This window comes from Pinus tabuliformis, chromosome 9 (assembly GCF_031772625.1).
Source record: "Pinus tabuliformis cultivar Carrire ecotype Pingquan chromosome 9, CPIR1, whole genome shotgun sequence".
Taxonomy (NCBI): Eukaryota; Viridiplantae; Streptophyta; class Pinopsida; order Pinales; family Pinaceae; genus Pinus; species Pinus tabuliformis.
In genome coordinates, this window is record NC_142307.1 from 733832192 (window position 1) to 733853011 (window position 20820).

A 20820-nucleotide genomic window follows, 5' to 3' on the forward strand; every position below is an offset into this window, starting at 1 on the left:
CTCCAGGAGTTTGGTCAATCTAATTACTGCACTAACAGTGCAAGGGTACCCCTATGGGTGAGGAGAAGATGTCCTTGTATTCTTCCACGACCTTGTCCACCTACTTCTGTTGCGTGGAGGAATCCTTCCCGAGGGCCATGTTTGTGGCCACGATGTTCCCTTTACTTTGAGATTGAATCATAAAGAAAACAAATTTCTCACTCTGGAAGATGATCTTACTGCATTACTTAGCCGAGATCAAAAATGATGGAGGTAGGTGGGGCTACCTCTAGTAGTGTATAACTTATTTCCCAAAGTAATAATAATAGTGCGAGGCTAGATCATACATAGCATGACGCTTCCACAAGTATGGTTGGCCTATAATACATCACAAAAAATTCAAGAGGAGAAACATCACACAATACCTCATCTGTGAAGGGCTTGATGTTATAGGGAAGGTGGCATTGTTGGATGATGCGGAGACCTCGTCCTTGGTGCAGCCACCTGATGGTGTACTAATGTGGGCAGTGTGGTTGTAAACAATAAACTGCAGTGGATAACCCTTTACCTACATCTGTGAGTGGAAGAGACACTCACCCTCCTCTAGATCTTTGGGCTCAATCTTCTTAACCTTGGTGGTGACAACGATGGCACTAGGCTCTACTTCAATAATCTTCTTCCCTTTGTCATTCAAATTTTCAGGTTCTGACTCAGAGTCAGAACATGATCTAAACTAAATCCTTCAACTCAGCCATCAGTGACTGCTTGGCTCGACACTCACTTGAGTTGTGAGTGGGGCTCTTATGGAACTCACACCACTTTCTTTTGTCCTTCTTTGTCTTCGTGGTGTTGTTCTTTACTTGTGGCTTCAGCGGGTTTTCCTAGGTCACCCCACCTTGGCTTTGTCCTTTGTTATGCGTTTAGGGGTGTCTTTCCTTGCTTTGGATTCACATATCTGAAGGGAAGCCCCGAGCACACGGTCACAAGGGAAGCTAAAAAACCGTGGAAAAGTGCTAAAACCGAAGGCAGGTCCCACGCTCCAAAACCAGGCGGAATATCGGAGGCGTTTAGGCGGTAAGTGGGTTTGTCAGAGGACCCAGCGAATGACGCGTGTCTGGCGGATGAGAGAGAAAATCGCTCTCATACGGGCTAACGTTCGAGCAAGTCAACCGCACGATAAGAGCAAACACCATAGAATCTGGGGGCCCCAAAATAAATGGCGGAGATTGTGCCCGATGGGAAACTGGATTCGAAGGCAGAAAATAAGCTACATCGCATAAGGTTTGAAGTCCGATTTGACCGTTGAGTTGGCGGATGAATCATTTCACAGAGAAACCGAAGTAACGAACCGTTTTAGGAAGAGCTGGCTCAGCTCATGAGGAGACAAGTGGCCACCTCTCTGTGAAGAGTTACAGTGATGATGACGCAGAGCAGGGGATCCAAGCAGACAGTAGCAGGCGATCCGAAGAGACGGAAGCCGAAACAAATAGTCAGGGAACGGAATGGTTCTAAGCCACAAATAGACAGAGAGTAAAAAGGGGGCAGAAAAAGGGAGAGAAAGAGAGAGCAGACCTGGAAGCAGAGAAACCAGAGCCGAGCTCACGGTAATAGGCAGAGCCACCAGAGGTTGGAGGCAGAGCCGCAGAGCGAACAACGAAAAAAACGCTGAATGCGTAGAGAGTCTGGGGAGCCACTGGAGGTCGAGTGAAAAAGCCAGAGAGCTCAATTGACAACAGCATATTGTTGTTGGAGTTGCTCGAAGGTCGATTGATTCATAGAGGCATGCAAAGGCGGAGAGAAAGAGCTTAGAGATCCAGAGAAAATAGCCAGAGTCAAAGCCAAGATCCAGAGCTAGAAAGCCGAAGATCTCCAAGAGCCAAGGATAAGATGGTGTTCTGAGCCCAATGTTTCGGTATAAAACATATGAGTTAAGTGTAGCACTTGTAAAAGAATTGAAGCCATAATCCCAAAGCCAGCCTAATCGAGTTGATTAGAGCTCAAGGAGATGTAGCCCAAGATATCAGGGTGAACTCCATATTATCTTGTTGTCTTATGTGTTTGTCTTTACTACTGCTTAAACTACTGTTATATGCATTTATATATCAGTTTAAGTACCTCCCCATATCATCACAAACAACAAATTTTAAAGTAAATAATCAGCTAAAAACAAATACAAGTATACACCCATATTTTCGAGCATTTCTTAATTCCGCACTGGTTAATCATTAAGACTTGGGAAAATTTAAAGCTTGGGAAGTGGGAGAGGTTCTTGTAAGTTAGACAAGAATCCTAAGAGCCCCATTTTCAGATCAGGTGGTATTGGAGCTTAAGATTGATTAACCCCACCTTCAAAGAAGGTTGTATCAGAATGCTTGATTGACAAGGCAAAGATTGCTTGTCTGAGAGGTGTCTGGACAGTCAAGGATTGATTGCCTCATTGATTGTATGCTTGGTTGTAGAGTAACTATTGTTTGAGTTTGCAGAGGTGAAGGGAAAGCTATTGATAGCTCAGTCCAGGAAGGACAAGAAGGAAGAAGGGCTGAAGGCATTCTTCTATCCCAAAGGACCTCAAGGCAATCCTTGAAGCACAAGAGGTTTGTTGCAAAAGGTTGTTGAATAAGCTCTTTAATAATCTTGTTTGAAGTTCTTTTATGCATTTTGAAAATGACAACTTCTACAAGTGAGTTCTCAAATTCTTCTTGCTCCCAAAATTCCTTTAAAGGAGACATGAAGCAAGACTTGTCCACCATGCTGGATATGGTGAGAGAAATGTATGAGGATGGAAGGAAGAGCAACATACTTAGAGAACAGTTGAATTCCGTGGAGGAAGAGAAGCAGATGCTTTCTAAAAAATTGCAGGAAATGGAGAGGCAACTTCATATTGCAAGTATGAACCTGAAAAGGATGCATGAGTTGGAGTCACAACTCTTTTTTGCCAAAGAAGCCTTGGCCAAGTATCAGCTTGAAGAAGAGGTAAACCATTCATGTTTGTCTTCAAATTCTTCTAAGAATGCTTATATTGGTTCTTTTGAAAAGCATACCATAGGCATAGGGTCCAAGCTAATGTCCAAGATGGGCTATGAAGGAAAAGGATTGGGCAAACATGCACAAGGTATTGTTGAGCCGATAATGGTTGAGGAAAGGCCCAAGTATTTGGGTCTTGGCTATGGACAGTCTTATGGAGAGAATTATAAAGTTGCCATGAAGGCCATTGAAACAGTTCCAAAAAGGAGTTTCATTGCAGGTCATCTACCTCAGAAGTGTGAGGATTATATTCAGGAGGAATGAAATAGCTAGAAACATCATTCGCGTGATGCAAGTGTTCAGAAGCACATACTTGAACCACAGGGTTGTGGAAACTCTGACAGCCTTGAAGAAAGTGATAGTGTTCCAAAGGGAGCTACTTCTTCATTTGTCTCACCTCCTCATGAAGGCAATAAAGGTGAAAGAGGAAGGTATAAATCTGGTTCTAAACACGTTCCTTTTGATTTTGTAAAGCATGGAAAAAGAATTACATGTTCCTTTTGTGGTTTGGATAACCATTATGTTTCTAGATGTTGGAAGAGGATGGCCACATACAGGAAACTTTTGAAGGAAATGAAGCAAGCAGCCAAAGGTCCACAGAACAAGGAAAATCATGCTGCCAAAAGGATGCACATGTGTTTCACTAACTACCATAAGCAAGGGCATCTTACTGAAAGATGTTGGACTTTGAATCCAGCACTGCTTCCACCAAAGCTTAAGGAGAAGGTGGAAAAAGAAAATGGCAGGGATGGAAAAAAATATTCCATGATTGATGTGGTTCAGGATGATTCACATATTGATGTTGATGTGCAAACAAAGGAGGGGCCTTTGAAATGGATTGGTAAGAAATAGTTAGAATTCTTATCCAATTAAGACTGCATGTCTATTGATGCATCTGTTTGCATTTCTTTGTGGAATAAATGCAAGTTGCAGGATCTTACCAAAATGGTAAATAGAAATAAGTTGAGTAGGAAACTCACTTTATTGCTGCAACAGTATGTTCATTTCAGATTCGAAAGTACAGTGTAATTAAGCGAAAGTTGAAACATGGAATGCATGCCTGAGCATGAGATGCATGTGATGCTGGCTTGGGAGAAACTTGATCTCTAAAACGAAGATAAGGATGAAGTGTTTCATCTTTTGGAAAAGAGTCCTAAAGGTCTTTTCCTACATGCTTGACTTGAAGGGTCATTTGTTGTAAAGGCATGTTTTATTAGCTTGTTATCTAGTTAATCATTTGTATGCAAATATAAGACATGGAGGGGTTCACAAGATGTGAAATATGTTTCTTTGTTGAAGCAGGAGTTAGCCCATGCAGTTGTTGTCTGTATGCCTGCTGTTCTTAACAATTCTTGTTGACATCTTTTCAAACAGGTACAAATGAAATTTTTTTGGAGCATATGTACTTCACATTTGTTTGAGCCACCTGGGATCAAGGATCAAGGAAAAGAAGTTCAAACTACATTCTGTAAACTTCACAGCAGAAGTTCTGCATGAAGTCAAGGAGGAAAACAGTTCTTCCCGAGACAACCAACCCATCCAAGAAGGGAAGTGGTTAGAGATTTTGGCTCAGAGGCACTATGTGAAGGCAAGTGTAGGGAGGCTGAAAGAAGAGGGTGTTGTTACTCTCATTTACTGCTTAGATCAGTATATCAGTCTTTTGGTGGACCAAAATTTCTTTTAGTGGGAAGGCATGATCGAAATTGGATCCTCAAACTCTCTTAAAGCTAACCAAACTCTGTAAAAACTCATACCGAAGTTTAAAGTACTATGGATGTCAAAGCTTATCAAAAATAACCTCTGAACAATGACAATTTGTAGCCAGCACAGAGCAACGAGGACCTTCGGTCAAAGCACATTAACCGTTGGCCCATGGGGATTGTGCATGGCGCAGAAATAGCAGTTAGGAGACTCAGATCAGAAAATGGAGGTTGTTTCTGATACATTGGCGCAATCGTTGGGCAATACCCCTCGAGAAGGAAAAGCCCCGAGCGCACGGTCACAAGGGAAGCCAGAAAACCGTGGGAAAAGCGCTAAAACCGAAGGCGGGTCCCACGCTCCAAAACCGGTAGAATATTGGAGGCGTTTTAGGCGGTAAGCGGGTTTGTCAGAGGACCCAGTGATTCCATACAGCGAATGACGCGTGTCCGGCTGATGAGAGAGAAAACCGCTCTCATCGCGGGCTAATGTCCAAGCAAGTCAATCGCGCGATAAGAGCGAACACCGTAGGATCTGGGGGCCCCAGATCTAATGGCGGAGATTGCGCCCGATGGGAAACCATATTCGGAGGGAGAAAATAAGCTACAGCGCATAAGGTTTGAAGTATAATTTAATCGCTGAGTTGGTAGATGAATCATTTCACAGAGAAACCGAAGTAACGAACCATTTGAGGAAGATCTGGCTCAACTCATGAGGAGACAAGTGGCCACTTCTATGTGAAGCGTTACAGTGATGATGACGCAGAGCAGGGGATCCCAAGCGAACAGCAGCAGGCGATCTGAAGAGACGAAAGCCGAAACGAACAGTCGGGGAACAGAATGGTTCTAAGCCACGAACAGACAGAGAGTAAAAAGGGGGCAGAAAAAGGGAGAGAAAGAGAGAGTAGACCGAGAAGTAGAGCAACCAGAGCCGAGCTCACGATAATAGGCAGAGCCGCAGAGCGAACATCGAAAAAAAATGTTGAATGCGCAGAGAGTCTGGGGAACCACTCGGAGGTCGAGTGAAAAGCCAGAGAGCTCAATTGACAGCAGCATATTGTTGTTGGAGTTGCTCGGAGGTCGAGCAAGTCACAGAGGCATGTAAAGGCTGAGAGAAAGAGCTTAGAGAGCCAGAGCAAACAGCTAGAGCCAAGAGCCAGAGCAAGCGCCGGAAGCGAGAGGTGAGAGCCCCAGAGCCAAAGTTAGAGCCAAGAGCCAGAGCCAGAGCCAAGAGCCAGAGCTAGAAAGCCGAAGAGCTCCAATAGCCAAGGGATAAGATAGTGTTCTAAGCCAATGTTCCTATATAAAACATTGGAGTTAAGTGTAGCACTTGTAAAAGAATTGAAGCCATGATCCTAGAGAGCCTAATCGAGTTGATTAGAGCTCAAGGAGACATGGCCCAAGATATTAGGGTGAACTCCATATTATCTTGTTGTCTTATGTGTTTGTTTTTACTGCTGCTTAAACTACTGTTATATGCATTTATATATCAGTTTAAGTACCTCCCCATATCAACACAAACAACAGATTTTAAAGTAAATAATCAGCTGAAAACAAATACAAGCATACACCCATATTTTTGAGCATTTCTTAATTCCGCACTGGTTAATCATTAAGACTTGGGAAAATTTAAAGCTTTGGAAGTGGGAGAGGTTCTTGTAAGTTAGACAAGAAGCCTAAGAGCCCCATTTTCAGATCATTATCTCTAAGAAGAGATGTGGCCTGGCAACTACATGTCTTCTGAACTATGTTACAATGAGGCTTGAAGGCCTATTTATTACTAAGAAATAATGGAAAATCCTAAACATCAAAAAACCTAACCCTAGGAGATGAAGCACCAAAAGTTTGTGGGCCCTGCTGGGGTAAATTAGTACATCAACTTCTCGAGGTCGTAACTTTGGCATACGATCTTTGTTTGATGCGTACGATAACTCGTTAGAAATATATATTTGAGGACTACAAATTTAGACTACAAACCCCAATTAAAGTGTACAATTGCACATTTTGCAAAAAAAACGTCATTTAGGGCCTTAAAACAGCTCTAGTAGTTCAGTTCCGAAAAATAGCCAAAAATAGTAAATTGTGCTACAATTAAGGAAAGTAAAAGAAAAAATGGTGGGGGTCCAAGTGGAATAGTTTGGCGACCACCAATATCCACCTGGATCGCTAGACTCCAAAAAGTCCTTGAGAATCATTCCAAGGTATTTGAGACTCCTAAAGGTCTCTCACCTATTCGCGATCATGATCATGCTATTCACTTGATTCCAGGTAGTGTTCCTCCAAACATTAGACCTTACACATATCCTTATGCCCAGAAGAGTAAAATTGAACATATGGTTGCAGAAATGCTAGAGGCAAGTATAATTCAAACCAGCCAAAGTTCATTCTCTTCTCCAGTAGTATTGGTACAGAAGAAGGATGGGTCATGGCATATGTGTCTAGATTATAATTATATCTTCATTCAGGATATCATCAAACTAGAATGAAGATAGAAGACATTTTGAAAATAGCATTTATAACTCATGAAGGTCATTATGAATTTGTGTTCATGTCTTTTGGCCTTACTAATGCACCTTCCACATTTCAAGATTTCATGAATTCCACTTTCAAACCCTTCCTTATAAAATTTGTGTTAGTATTTTTTGATAATATACTAAACTATAGAAAGTTTTGGAAAGATCATTTTCAACATTTTGACAAGGTGCTCAAATTATTGGAGGAGAAACAATTGTATGCAAAAGCCTACAAATGTTTCTTTGGAGTATAAGAAGTGGAATATTTTGGTAATATTGTATCCCATGAAGGTGTTAAGACAGACGCCAACAAAGTTAAAGTCATCAAGGAATGAAAAATCCCCACAACCTTAAAGCATTTTCGAGGATTTCTTGGGTTGACAAGATATTACCAAAAATTTGTTAAGAATTATGAGAAGATAGTAGCACCTTTAACAACATTACTGAAGAAAGATGCATTTTTTTGGACTCCAGAAGAAACTAAGGCCTTTTAACATCTTAAAGAGGAAATGTGTCGAGCTTCGGTATTAGCTACACCAGACTTCACAAAAACCTTTATTGTGGAATATGATGCCTCAAGAAATGGCATTGGTGTTGTTTTAATGCAAGAAGGAAGACCCATTGCTTTTGAAAGTCGTCCAATTAAGGGAAAGTATTTACATAAACCTATTTATGAGAAATAGATGTTGGCAATACTACATGCACTAAATAAATGGCACCCTTACCTAATGGGAAGAGACTTCAAGGTAAAAACAGATCATGATAGTCTTAAATAATTCTTGGAACAAAGATTATCTTCAAAAGAATAGCAAAAATGGGTCACAAAGATGTTAGGTTATGACTTTGAAATCATTTACAAAAATGGGAAGCAAAATGTTGTTGCAAATGCACTCTCAAGAAGGGATGAGGATGTGGAAGCATTGCTCTGTGCCATTTCTATTATCCACCCTGATTGGATAATTGAAGAAAGGGATGAATGCAAGAATGATGAAGAGGTATGGACACTCATTCATAAGTTGCAACAAGATCCCAATGCATCTGATTCATTTATTTAGAAAAATGATTCATCATGGTACAAATATCGCTTATATCTATGTAAGAACTCCCAAATTAAACAAAAGGTTCTTTTGGAATTGCACACCTCTCCTATAGGAGGGCACTTAGGCTTTTTAAAAACATGCCACATGGTCAAAAAGGAATTTTTTTGTGATGGACTTAAATCGGATTCAGAAGTTTGTGGCGGAATGTTTGGTTTACCAACAAAATAAAAGTGAGACAATTAAGACTCTGGGACTTTTAAACCATTATTCGTTCCAAGTTAGCATTGGGAAGATGTCTCAATGGATTTTATCATGGGTTTCCCAAGTCTGAAGGAAAGAGTGTCATCATGGTGATAGTTTATAGACTTACCACATATGCACATTTTTGTGCAATATCTCATCTTTTCAAAGCCAATACAGTGGCTACTGCATTTATGGAAACAATTCAAAAGATACATGGAATCCCAAATATTATTGTAGGTGATAGAGATCCCATTTTCACTAGAAATTGTTGGACTTAATTAGCTCATAGCTCATCTTATCATCCTCAATCGAATGGGAAAACTGAGATAGTGAATAAATGTTTGGAAGGATATCTTCATTGCTTTGTATCTGATAAACAAACACAATAGATCAAGTGGTTGCCCCTAGCAGAATGGTGGTATAAAACTTCCTTCCATACTGCAGCAAAAATGACCCCATTTATGGCACTTTATGGACACCATCCACTGTCCATCACATCGTCTTTAAGAGACAATTCTAAGGTTTAAGTAGTGGAATATCACATCGAGCATCAACAACAAGAACTCCAACTCTTAAAGGATAACATGACTTTGGCGTAGAATCGAATGAAACAACAGGCAGATCAGCATCACGGTTAAAGAAGTTTTGATGTGGGTGATTGGGTATTTTTGTGACTACAACCATACAAACAAATGTCCCTCAAGAAATCTAAGAAGGATAATAAATTATCACCCAAGTATTATGGCCCTTACAAGGTGTTGCAAAAGACTGGAACTATGGCATACAATTGGAGTTGCCTGCATCTTCGTGAGTATACCAAGTTTTCCATGTTTCGTGCTTAAAGAAGGTTATAGGCGACAAGCTTCCAATTCAAACTATATTGTCAAAACTAGACAAGGAAGGAAAAATCATATTGAAGCCTGAAGGAATCACAGAAACATGAATCCAGCGGCTATGAAATAGATCAACTCAAAGTATCTCATCAAGTGGAAGAACTTACCCATTGAAGACTCCACATGGGAGGATGAGTATTTTATTTAGAAGCATCCAAAACTGCTCAAGCATTGAGGACAACACTTTTTTGAAGGAGAAGGGCATGTTAGGTCCCTATAATACTAATGTAGCCCTCACATTGTTATTGTTGTGTCCCATAGAAGTCCACTATTGTTATTGTTGTGTCTTTACATTATTATTGTTATGTAGGCCCTAATTATATTTTGACCCCTTATACTCCTATATATACCAAGGAGGTTTTTCCATTTGAATCATCCAAGAATTATTCATTTATGTGATGTAAAAGGAGGTTGCCCCCTCGAAGAGGTTTATTTTTAAGTCCTTGATCTATCTATTCTTTTGTTTTGTGATTTGGTTACATAACAATTTCTCACTCCCAAAGACAACCTTGTGTCTTTTAGGGAAACATTTAATTGGTAAATTTTATTATTTCTTCAATGAATATAATCACCCAGATTAGATGACTAGGACTTCTTGATGGGTATTTTTTTTTTTCAATAGTTCTGCAACCTCATCTTTTTTAGCCACGCATACTCAAAAAGTAATTTTTCCAGATTTCTTTATTTATAAAATAGAACGTCATAATTACATATTTACAATCAGTCATTATTAGTAATAAATCATTGATAATTAATTCTTCAAATCTCTTTCATTTTCTTTTTACATTCCAAAAAGGAAACACACTTGCGCACAATTATTTACATAAAATATCAAGCTAATGGATATCAAGAAACCCTAAATTCTTCCTGGCAAGCCCATAACATTCTTATTTTAGGTATCATTGATTATATATAACTTCATTTCGGTTGTAATAACATATATTGAATTTGGTATAGGCTCAAACCTCAACTTGCCAATGGTTTCAATCCAATATCATCTTCACTAGAAATTTGACCTAGATTTAATTTCCTACTATTAGTTAATTGTTTCGTACATACCTGGAAAAAAATTCCTCTTGGACTTATTAATCTATGAATACCCATAGAAATTCTTATTCGGTTCATCACTTTGTGCATATCACATTTACATATCTATTTGGTTTGATTAGGTTTATTACATTGGATTTGGATAGCAATGTAGGTTTACATTTCATAACCGATCCATTATGATATTTTATTATTCAAAGGCAAGTAATGTACGTCTCCAAACAAAATTTTCCATAGAGAAGGTGAAAGGTATTGATAGGAAGACTAAGCATTTGGTGAATTTTGGCATGTTGACCATAATTAAGCACAAATACCATGATAAATGTTGTAGTATGCCAAGAGAAGTAGTTCAAAAACAAAAGGAAATTAATAAAACTCCTATATAATACAAATAAACTTAACATATTTTTTAGTTTCCATAGTTTTAAGGATGGATTTAGAACATTTTGCAACCATTTATGAAGAGACAAACGTGTAATGTTTATTTTATATAAAAGTATACTTATTTATTAATGCCCGTTTTGAGAAATTTAACACAACGAATTATCAATCTCATTCCCAAAACTAACAATCTAACGTATTTCAAGTGCAATCAACAAGGGCAACTAATAAGAACCCATAGACATAAATGGTTAAACATTAGTAAACACATTGTAATACAAAAAAACTCATTATACATAACATATAAAGTTACGTTAGAGATGTGTTAACAAGAAAGATCTAGAATAAGGGCCTTTACATGAAAAGCCATGTTTCTTGAATTTCATAAGGGAAGCTCATACTTACAAAAAGGGGAAGTATTTATGCCCAACCATCTTTATTTTTCATGATTTTTGTTTGCTCTAATAAATGGAAAATATTATGGTGATGGTAATGTTATGATTTTCATAGTGGTTATTTTTTATAAATTCAACACAATCTAACACAACATTCATCTCATTACCAAAAATAACAACCTAATCCATTTCCAGTGAAATCAACTATGACTACTAATTAAAATCCACAAATATGAATGGTTAGACAATAGAAGGAATACATGGTAGCATTATGCATTGCATATGAAGTTATGGTCAAGTTGTGTTAATAATAAAGGTCAAGCATAAGGGTGTTTTCATGGAAAGCCTCATATGTAATAAACATATAGGGTAAGCATTTATGCCTACCATATTCATGGTTTTCTTTTTCGTACATTTTGTTTTCCTTGAGCTTGTTCTAGTAAGTGGAAAATATTAGGGTTATTGACAAGAACCCAAATATATGTATGGCTAAACATTAAAATGAAAGTGATAATGCAAAGTAATATTCTTCTTTCAAAATAAGTTCCTCATTTTATAGGATGTTACCAATCAATTTAAAAATAAATACGATAAATTCTCGCAAGGCTGTTGCGAAAGAGGAGCTTCCGGCAGAAATCTTTGAGATTGAGAATGATTCGGAGGATGAGGAACCCCGTCGCGAAGCAAACAGGAAGTATAAAGCACAGGGCAAAGCTACAGGCGATTGGGCCAACCCGCAGTCTGACGAGGAACAGCCAGCACCACAAGTGGAACGCGTAAGAAGATACGGCAGGAGAAGAGGTGGTAGGGGAGCGGGAAGCAGAACGGATACAGGAGGCAAGAGAGGTAGGGGGCAGAGCAGGAATGAAGGGGACAGAGGAGAGAATCTGAAGCAGGAAGCGGGACCAGCCAAAAAAACAAGACGATCGATAGAGAAGAGAATTCACCAGGCTGAGAGGGCCTATCAGCAGAATACAAACCCAAAGGTCAGAAGAATTATTCAGAATTTGGAGGAGGAATCTTTACAAGCCCAATCTGATTCAGAGATGGAGGATTTGGAATTCTTACTGCATGACCCAGGCAACACCAAAAGCAGAATGTCTCTGTTCAAGCAATCTCTCCACATTTACTGGGTAATGAAAAGGTTATTGGCAAAGGCATTAGAACAAGTTGCAACTGAGATGGTGGAAATAGTGCAAAGAGGCCCCGAATTGAGAAGGGAACTGAAGTTCATCCACATTTCTTTAGAGATGCAAGAGAAAAAACTAGATGAATTACAGCAGCTATTGAAGGGAGAACATCAGGGAGCAGACAGAGGAGCAAACTAGCAACTTGCAGCCGAAGATGTTTGAGAAAAGATATGTATATGAAATTACATAGTCTAGATAATTATAGTTTTTTGCATGTTCTAGATAAGGAAAAATGCTTTATGCAGATCAGTAGGATTAGGAATTCTCAGGACTGTTTAGTTCATCTTGCAGGGATAATCAGACTTTGGTCCTTTTATTTTTGGTCGGCCATTAAAAAATTTAGATGGCTAAAACACTCGGTTTCCCCACGAGGGCGAGTTAATGTTTTTTGATACTTTGTACTGTTTTGTTTTCTTTATAGTAATAGAAAGAGATCCATCTCAGCTTACAAAAAAAAAATACGATAAATTCTCAACCCTTAAATTGGTTTTAATCCTTACTCTTGAACACGGAATTACACTTAACTAAGTTATTGGTGACTCTCTCTTCATGATTGAATGATTAAAAGGAAAATTTGTGCTAAGAAATTTCATGCTTTATCTACTATTTTATGATATCAAGAATTTACAACCTACTTTTTATCATATTGGTTTTGTTCATGTATCCAAGAACAAAAACACCAAAGCTAATAAGATGTCAAAAAAGCATTTTGGAAATGAATGAGTCCCATAAACACAAGATACTTTTAATTTCACAAATCTTGTTTGTAACTTTCTTACTATATCAAAATTAAAATTTCAAAGCCTTTAATGTTACTTGAGAATGGTAATCTTCTCTTCAAGACCGATAAAATTGATGTAGTAAACAACATATTTATATATTATAAATAGATGTTGCTTCAAAGGGTGTTGTCATTCTTAGATCTATAATATAGGTATGTTTCTTTGCTTATTTTTTGTTGAATATATAAACAACCAATGCTTTTTCTATAGTTTTTTTTGACAAATTAAAATATTATCAAATATTTTATTGTGTCATTTATTACCTTTAATAAAACTATTCAAGAGAAAAAATAGAATTTGAAAACTTAAATTACATTATTTAATATACAAATATTTAATTTTTAATAAATAAAATTAATTAATTAAATCTAATTATTTATATTTTTGTAAAGTTATTTTAATTAAATCAAATTATTATAAAACTTCTTTTACTACCCTAACTATATATATATATATAATTATAAATTTTGTTTACGATGACACAAAATATATATATAAAAAATAATTAGTTGAATTTTGATTACAATGTGACATCACATTATATGATATCATTTAACATGTTAAAATGAATATCCTATAGTGGCAAAATATTCAAGTACAATGTTTTTATAAAAGTGATTTTTTTATAATTCAAGTTCAATGTTTTGTTTTGTTTTATAAAATCGATTATTTTATTTTATATATATAGTTGTTAAAATAAATATCCTATAGTGGCAAAATATTCAAGTACAATGTTTTTTTGTTTTATAAGAGTGATTTTTTTATAATTCAAGTTCAATGTTTTGTTTTGTTTGATAAAATCGATTATTTTATTATATATATATATATGGAGTTGATATTTTTTTGGTCGGTTTGATTTATGAAAAAATTGAGCTTGAGTTTCATGGATATTTTATAATAAGGTAAATGAACAATTAAACTACTTTTGTAGGTTAAGTTAGGATTTAATACTTCAACGGAATCAGTTTAACAAGAAAAGTAGAGTAAATTATTGTTTTTAAATTTGTTGGATATTGTATCACTGAAAGTAGAGTAAATTATTGTTTATCAATTTGTTGGATATTGTATCACTGAACTCACTCACTGAATAGGAAAATATATGAAAAATCCAAGTAATAATATACAATTTAAAATTTCATATAAATGTTATATTGTTAAATTCTAATAATGTTATATTGTTAAATTATAATTATATATATATATATATATAGGAATATAATTTAATATTGTTTATGCCTAGTCAAAGTTTGTTTTCAAACAGATTATTGGTTTTGGAGTAACTTAAAATTGTTTTTGTTTCTTCAAGGGTTTGTCTTCTTCTGGATAGAAAACAGATCAATGGCTTAAGAACTAAAAACATTTGGCAGAAATGAAAGCCTGCCCCATATACACCATCAGCCAATAATTTCAAGTGAAACGAGTTAATGGCCTAAGAAAACATATCGCACGAATGAAAGCCTGCCCCCATACAAATTATTAGCAGATAATTCCCACTATCTATATAAAAATAAAGGTTAACAAACCAACAAAAAAATCTAAATATTAATAAAACTACAAAACCAGTTACAATGCTATATCAATAAATTCTTTTAAAAAATGTTTCACATGTATAAGACAAATCTAGACATATTAAAACATCTGGAGATTATTAAATCATGTTACATACCAGAGTGAAATCCAAATCCTCATTTTAGAACATGTCAATGTTAGAAACAACTTTATCTCCTCTTCTTATTGAATTCTAAATCCTCATCTCAAAACATGTTAATGTTTGAGTGAAAGCTCTAAATCCTCATCTTATTGTCAATATACGGTGCTTTGAGAAACATAGAGTGCATAACACTCTCTTCTATATTGCACATGAGTCTGAAGTACTTTCCCCAATATATGAATTCAATTATCCTAAATTATCTGCCAACCAAGTGGTGCTATACCACACTACTTCCCTGCAACAACTACTGCCAAGTGGCCCACAAAGTTCAAACCGTAGTTAAATAGAGAGCACATTGGATCAGACCAAGACCAAGACCATAGATTCAGCAAATTTGGAACCAACTTTTGCAAAACCAGAAATTTCAACTACAAAGGCAAAGCATTTACAGTTTTCAAATTTATAAGCAAATCATTTACAGTTTTCAAATTTATAAGCAAAGGCAAAGCATTTACAATTTTCAAATTTAAAAGTGATATAAGACCTCAACAATCAAGTGGCCTCCAAGTAGTGTTCATTTATTATGACTGATTAAAAGACACACACTAATAGTACATTTGATTGCCACACTTCCTGATCCAGTTTGGGTGTAGACAAAAAAAAATCTCAAACCATTGAACATGGAAACAATCTTGGATCACAACATATGATTCGCTTCAAACAACCTAGAGCACAGTCCCAGAAGCTCCCTCAAAATCTCTGGATTGGGTTTTTCTCGAATAGGCTTATAAAGAAAGTGGAACGTACAAGGTCAAATGATGGGCTTCCTGCTACTCTTCATATTTTGATGCTGCTTGACAGGTCACATGTAGAACAAAGTACAATTTCATGCCCTACCAAAATGCAAAAGTTGTTAGATCATGACAATATTACGATCCATGTTTAAGCTGAAAAGGAATGCTTAATCTTTGCATCTGTAGAACTAAACTCTTCCCAGAATTCATTCTGTAGCAATCCTGTTCAAGCTTTGACATAACCTCTGCTTCTTCGCTTCCCAGTCAAGATTAGCAGACATGATAGAAATTTTGACCACCTGCTCTTGGGCTTGGCAACTTGTGATTTTTCTTCCCTCTTAGCAATTTGTTCGTTCATGTACTGCACAACCGCCTGTCACATGAAAAAATTATTTGGTAATCAGCAACTCCAAAAGAGCAAAGAAATATAATGTGGATGGTTTGAAAGACCAAATATATATGTTGAACCTTGACATTGTACATTACCTGAGCTCCCATTTCAGCTATATGCCTTGGAGGCACTTCAAGTGGGGTCTCTTCTACTTTAAACACTCGAAGTTTTCTAAGCATAGCAAATGAATCTGGAAGGAACTTTATCTGATTGCTACTAATATCCAACTCCTCAAGCATTTCAAGGTTGCCTATGGACCGGGGAAGTGACTGCAAGTCAGCAAAGTTTCTGCCAACATTCAGTTTGACAAGACTTGTAGCAAAGCACAAGCTTTCAGGTATTGACTCCAATTCATTGAAGCTCACATCAAGTTCCTTCAAACTCGATAAAGAAGCCATAGTAGTTGGCAGGCTCTTTATTCTGTTATAGTGCAGTGTTAGGACCTCTAAAGACACAAGCTTTCCAACTGCTTCTGGCAATGCCTTGAGGTGATTGAAATCAGCTCGCAATTCAATAAGAGCAGTACATTGGCCAATTGTATATGGCAGTTCCTCTATCTCATTTGTCTCTACATTTAGGCTTTTCAAGTTGGTCAGCTTCCCAATAGACTCTGGTAATGAGGACAGCTGATTTGCGCTCAGATTAAGATTTGTAAGACTGGAAAGATCCCCAATTGAGGCAGGCAATGTCCTCAAGCGGTTGCCGTGTAAATCTAGATCAGTCAGGCTTGAAAGCTCCCCAATGGAATCAGGAAGACTGTACAATTGATTTGAGTGCAAATCTAGACTTGTTAAGCTGGAAAGGTTTCCTATGGAACTAGGAAGTGTCACAATATGGTTCTCAGACAAACTGAGTTGGACAAGGCTGCTAAGCTTTCCAATTGAATCAGGGAGCCACTCAAGCTGTTCCACTAATCTTCCTCGAAGATCCAAACTCTCAGCACCTTTCTTCGCAGTTGCTTCAATAAGGCTGGCAATTTTTATTAGACTGAGTTTTTGTCCATCCTCCCCTGTTTAAAACACCATCAAAACAATTACTAATCCAAGCACCTTGGATTCAGCTGCAAAAAAATATGAAAAGTACATAAAATTCTCTGACAATAACTATTTTGGTTGACAAAGAAATTAGTGGCCAGGATTCATGCAAAATGCAATCCCAAGTTCATGGAGCACAGTTCAGCCACCATTCCCAAAGGCTTGAATAAAATAACATGATTCATGGAAAACTGTAAAAGTAGAAAATAAAAGATCTTGACAATAATGAGACAGAATATCTTGAAAAGCTTATTTGAACTAACTGGAAGTTATTTATCCTCAACTTCTCTGTTGATGTCATAAATATTATTGACCTAATAAGTCATGAAGTTTTATCACAATTTTACCATAAAAACTTCTAGGGATAGGCTTAAAGGTACTGCCTCATCCTACAAGACAGAAAGATTTAGCACTCTGTGAAATGATGTTGCATCTCCTTGGAAAGACTCAAGAAACTCAGAAATCAGAAAATATGCTTCATACTGAAAATCAAGGAACCTGATATCTTCTCGGGAAAAGCCTAATTACGTTACAAACATAGATAATTGGTGATATGCACTGAAATTAAAAAGCAACATTAAAATTAAAGACGGAAGTGAGCAGAGATCTGAAGACTCTTGATGCCCCATTTTAATAATACCACCCACGGGCTATAAAATGAAAGGAAACTAGACGAATAGATTAAGTCTTTAGCCTGTGAAATTTTTGTAGCAGGCTCTGAGGTGGGTGAGGACTGGAAGAAATTCAATTCCTTTTAAGGTCATTTCACACAGGCTGATATTTCAGACAAAATTAGAATGAAATTAGCTAAAGAGAGTAACTAACTCCAAACTAACAAAACTGGGAACTTTCACACAGTGCAGAACTGTGCAAGATTCGGACAAAACTTCGACTGACACAGAGAACAGTAAGTGATCCAATGCCAAATGACAAAATCTGTTAAAGGGACATATTTTAAATCTAACAAGAAGTAGAAACAGCCCTTGGAAAATTTGCTTCGACTGGACAGAATTCTTAACAGATCGCTATGTAAAGGTCTGAATTAGTGGATGAATCAATAATTAAAATTATCTCAGTTTATGTACAATGGATTCTAGATTCTAAAGCCACCATTTCAGACATAGAATAAATACACCCTAAGAATATATTTTATCATTTTGCACCCAGTATACTGAACTGATTTCCTATAGGCTTCAGAAGAAAAATTCAATCATGAAAGAACATATGGGAAAATTACCCGGAAGGATTTATCTTGCTTCCCTTAAAAAAGAAAATAAAGAACACAAGGTTTTGTCAAGAAAATGAACCAACCTGTTCCAGAAGAATATTTTTCTTTGGAAATTGGCAGCGAAACTTTGTCTTTTTCTGATCCTAAAATTCTCATTTCCGAATGTGACTCTTTTGTTTTTTGGATAAAACTATCATCTTTACTATACTGTGGAATACCGCCCATCTCCTGATTTTTCTTAAGTTCCAAGTGTTTCAGAAAACACTCTTCACCATTCCCGAGCTCTCGAACTCCATTTGGATGAAAAGATGAGACTGCAGAAGACCTTGAATTACCTTGGTCGATGTGAGAAAGACTCCCAGCGGCCTTTTGTAGCAAATCATCGAACAGACAATGGCACTGCTCCAAATCAAGAAGGGCTAATGCTTCACTTTTTTCCTCCTTGCTCTGTAAAAAAATAAGATTCTTCTGCATCTCCTGCAATACAGAGAATAATTCGTCTGGCACATCAGGGGGTTTGGGTTGTTGTTGAACCGTTTCTAAGCGAGACTGTTCTCTATTTTGCACATCCTTTACCAGGGCAAGAGCAGCCTCAACTTCCTCATGACTAGGCCTAGGAGGTAGAGATCTATGCAGTCGCATAATCTCATCCACTATCTCTTTCACAGTATGCGCTGATCTGGCCATTGTCATGTAAAGTACCACCCAAAAATAATACTTCAAAAATCTTCAATTACTTTTTCCCCTGTACAGTTCACGGATCAGTCTCAGGCATCCAGATATAGTGCACATTAAGAAGCTCAATGAGCATAAAATTACTAAAACCAAAGATTTTGAAAGAAAGCTGAAGGGCCTGGAAACAAACCTGATTTTTTTTTTTTGGTTCGAAGTTGTTGAACAACTTCACTGGCAGTGCAAACTTGCAATAGCAAAAGCTGTTTAGCAATAACCAAATGATACTCAAACTAGCCCATCAACCAAACCATTCTCAACAAAATAGATTCTTGATCCAAAACATGGCTACACAAGAACCAAAACGAGGCCTCTGAATCAAAATCTAAAATGCTCAACCAGATGACTGATACCAAAACTGAATGTTTCAATCATGACCCAAGTGCCCATGAATCAAACAAAGATAAAACTCATTGCGAATACCCAGATTCAGGCTGGATTTTCTGTCTTTTCAAAATCATCAGCGTCATTCCCAAATTCATCAGAGCTTCAAATCCTTGGTGAGAGACTCCAGTACCCAGACAGCAAGAATAAAATTCACTTCCCAGATATATTCTCCAGAAAAGGCTTCCCACTTTTCATCAAAACCAACAATTAGCGCTCACAGAATCATTTCCAAGAAATCCAAAACCACGACTCTATCACTTCACTGTTCACTTCACCATGACAGTATGCCAATCAATCAGACACCTTTTTCAATTTAGGATTGCCCTGCAAATACTCCAAAAAGATCACTATGACATGAGCAGACACACAGGCCTCCAATCTCCTTTGTAACATTATCTATTCTACCATTCCCATTTTTCTCAATATTCTCTGCAAATTTCTGTCTTTATCTACTCAGGCAAGCATGATGTCCAGATGATAAAGTAGGTGGTTATGCCTACACTGGCAATATGCCCAGTTGCTCTAGAACGTTCGTGTGAATTCCATCAGATCAATAAATTCCCATTTTCAATCATATTATATAAACTAGATTGCAGTTGAGCCTCTATCCACAGATAGCAACAGTAATTAATTTATAATTATTAGTTTCGTTTGGATCAGGTATCAACCCATTATTACCACCTAACAATCCCAAACTGAGAAAACAGAACAGTGAAGTAGAACATATACACAGTGTGTATATGCTTGTGGAGTGAATATTCTGCCAATTCAGGATAGATTTTGTCTTTAAACTACAATTTTATATTGAAAGATTGTCCATTTTTGCACTATAAACATAATATATTATCATCTTATTAAAAATGAAATAAATTAATATTGATTTCCCCAAAGGTAAGCAAGCTTATATGGAATTACAAATGTTACGTTGAATGCCTCCCAGATTATAAGATTATAAAAATAGAATGCCAGCTCATTGCCTCCACAGACCTTTTGTTTTGCCATTACGTTGCCCCAAAAACTGTCAGAGATTTTTAAGCTGACGTGTCCAACATTGCGGGTCCCGCTCTCTGCTGCCAGCGGGATCGTACTGCCGACCCATTAAAATCCAGCTGGAAAATTATTATAAAATATTTGAAGCTATTGGGTAGAGTGGGGAACTACCAAGGCAGAATATATTATCTTATTTGTCCTGCAAGATGTAATTTTGCTTTTTACTTTCACTTTCTTTTTATCTATTTATGTATTTACGAGAATGTTTCAACTTCAACTAGCATTTCACACTTTGGTAAACTAAAATTTTATAAATTGCCTCTCAACTTTGCAAACTAGAACACTCTAATTTCTATTACATTTGAAGTTAGGAATCCATCTGGAAACTTCATAAAACTTTTAAATCACTTTTTTTGGTTAATAAAATTA

At 36.9% G+C, this 20820-nt stretch overlaps 1 protein-coding gene across 1 annotated transcript; it reads right to left on the reverse strand.

Annotated features, from left to right (window-relative positions):
• Nucleotides 1–15373: 15373 nt before the first annotated feature.
• Nucleotides 15374–20142, reverse strand: PIRL4 (plant intracellular ras group-related LRR 4). Its single transcript, XM_089437992.1, has 4 exons — nt 19148–20142; nt 18366–19027; nt 16116–17029; nt 15374–16002 (listed from the first exon to the last, which is right to left on the reverse strand). The coding sequence occupies exons 2-4, from the start codon at nt 18973–18975 to the stop codon at nt 15856–15858; spliced, it is 1671 nt and encodes a 556-aa protein (XP_089294118.1). The 5' UTR covers nt 18976–19027; nt 19148–20142; the 3' UTR covers nt 15374–15855.
• Nucleotides 20143–20820: the final 678 nt, after the last annotated feature.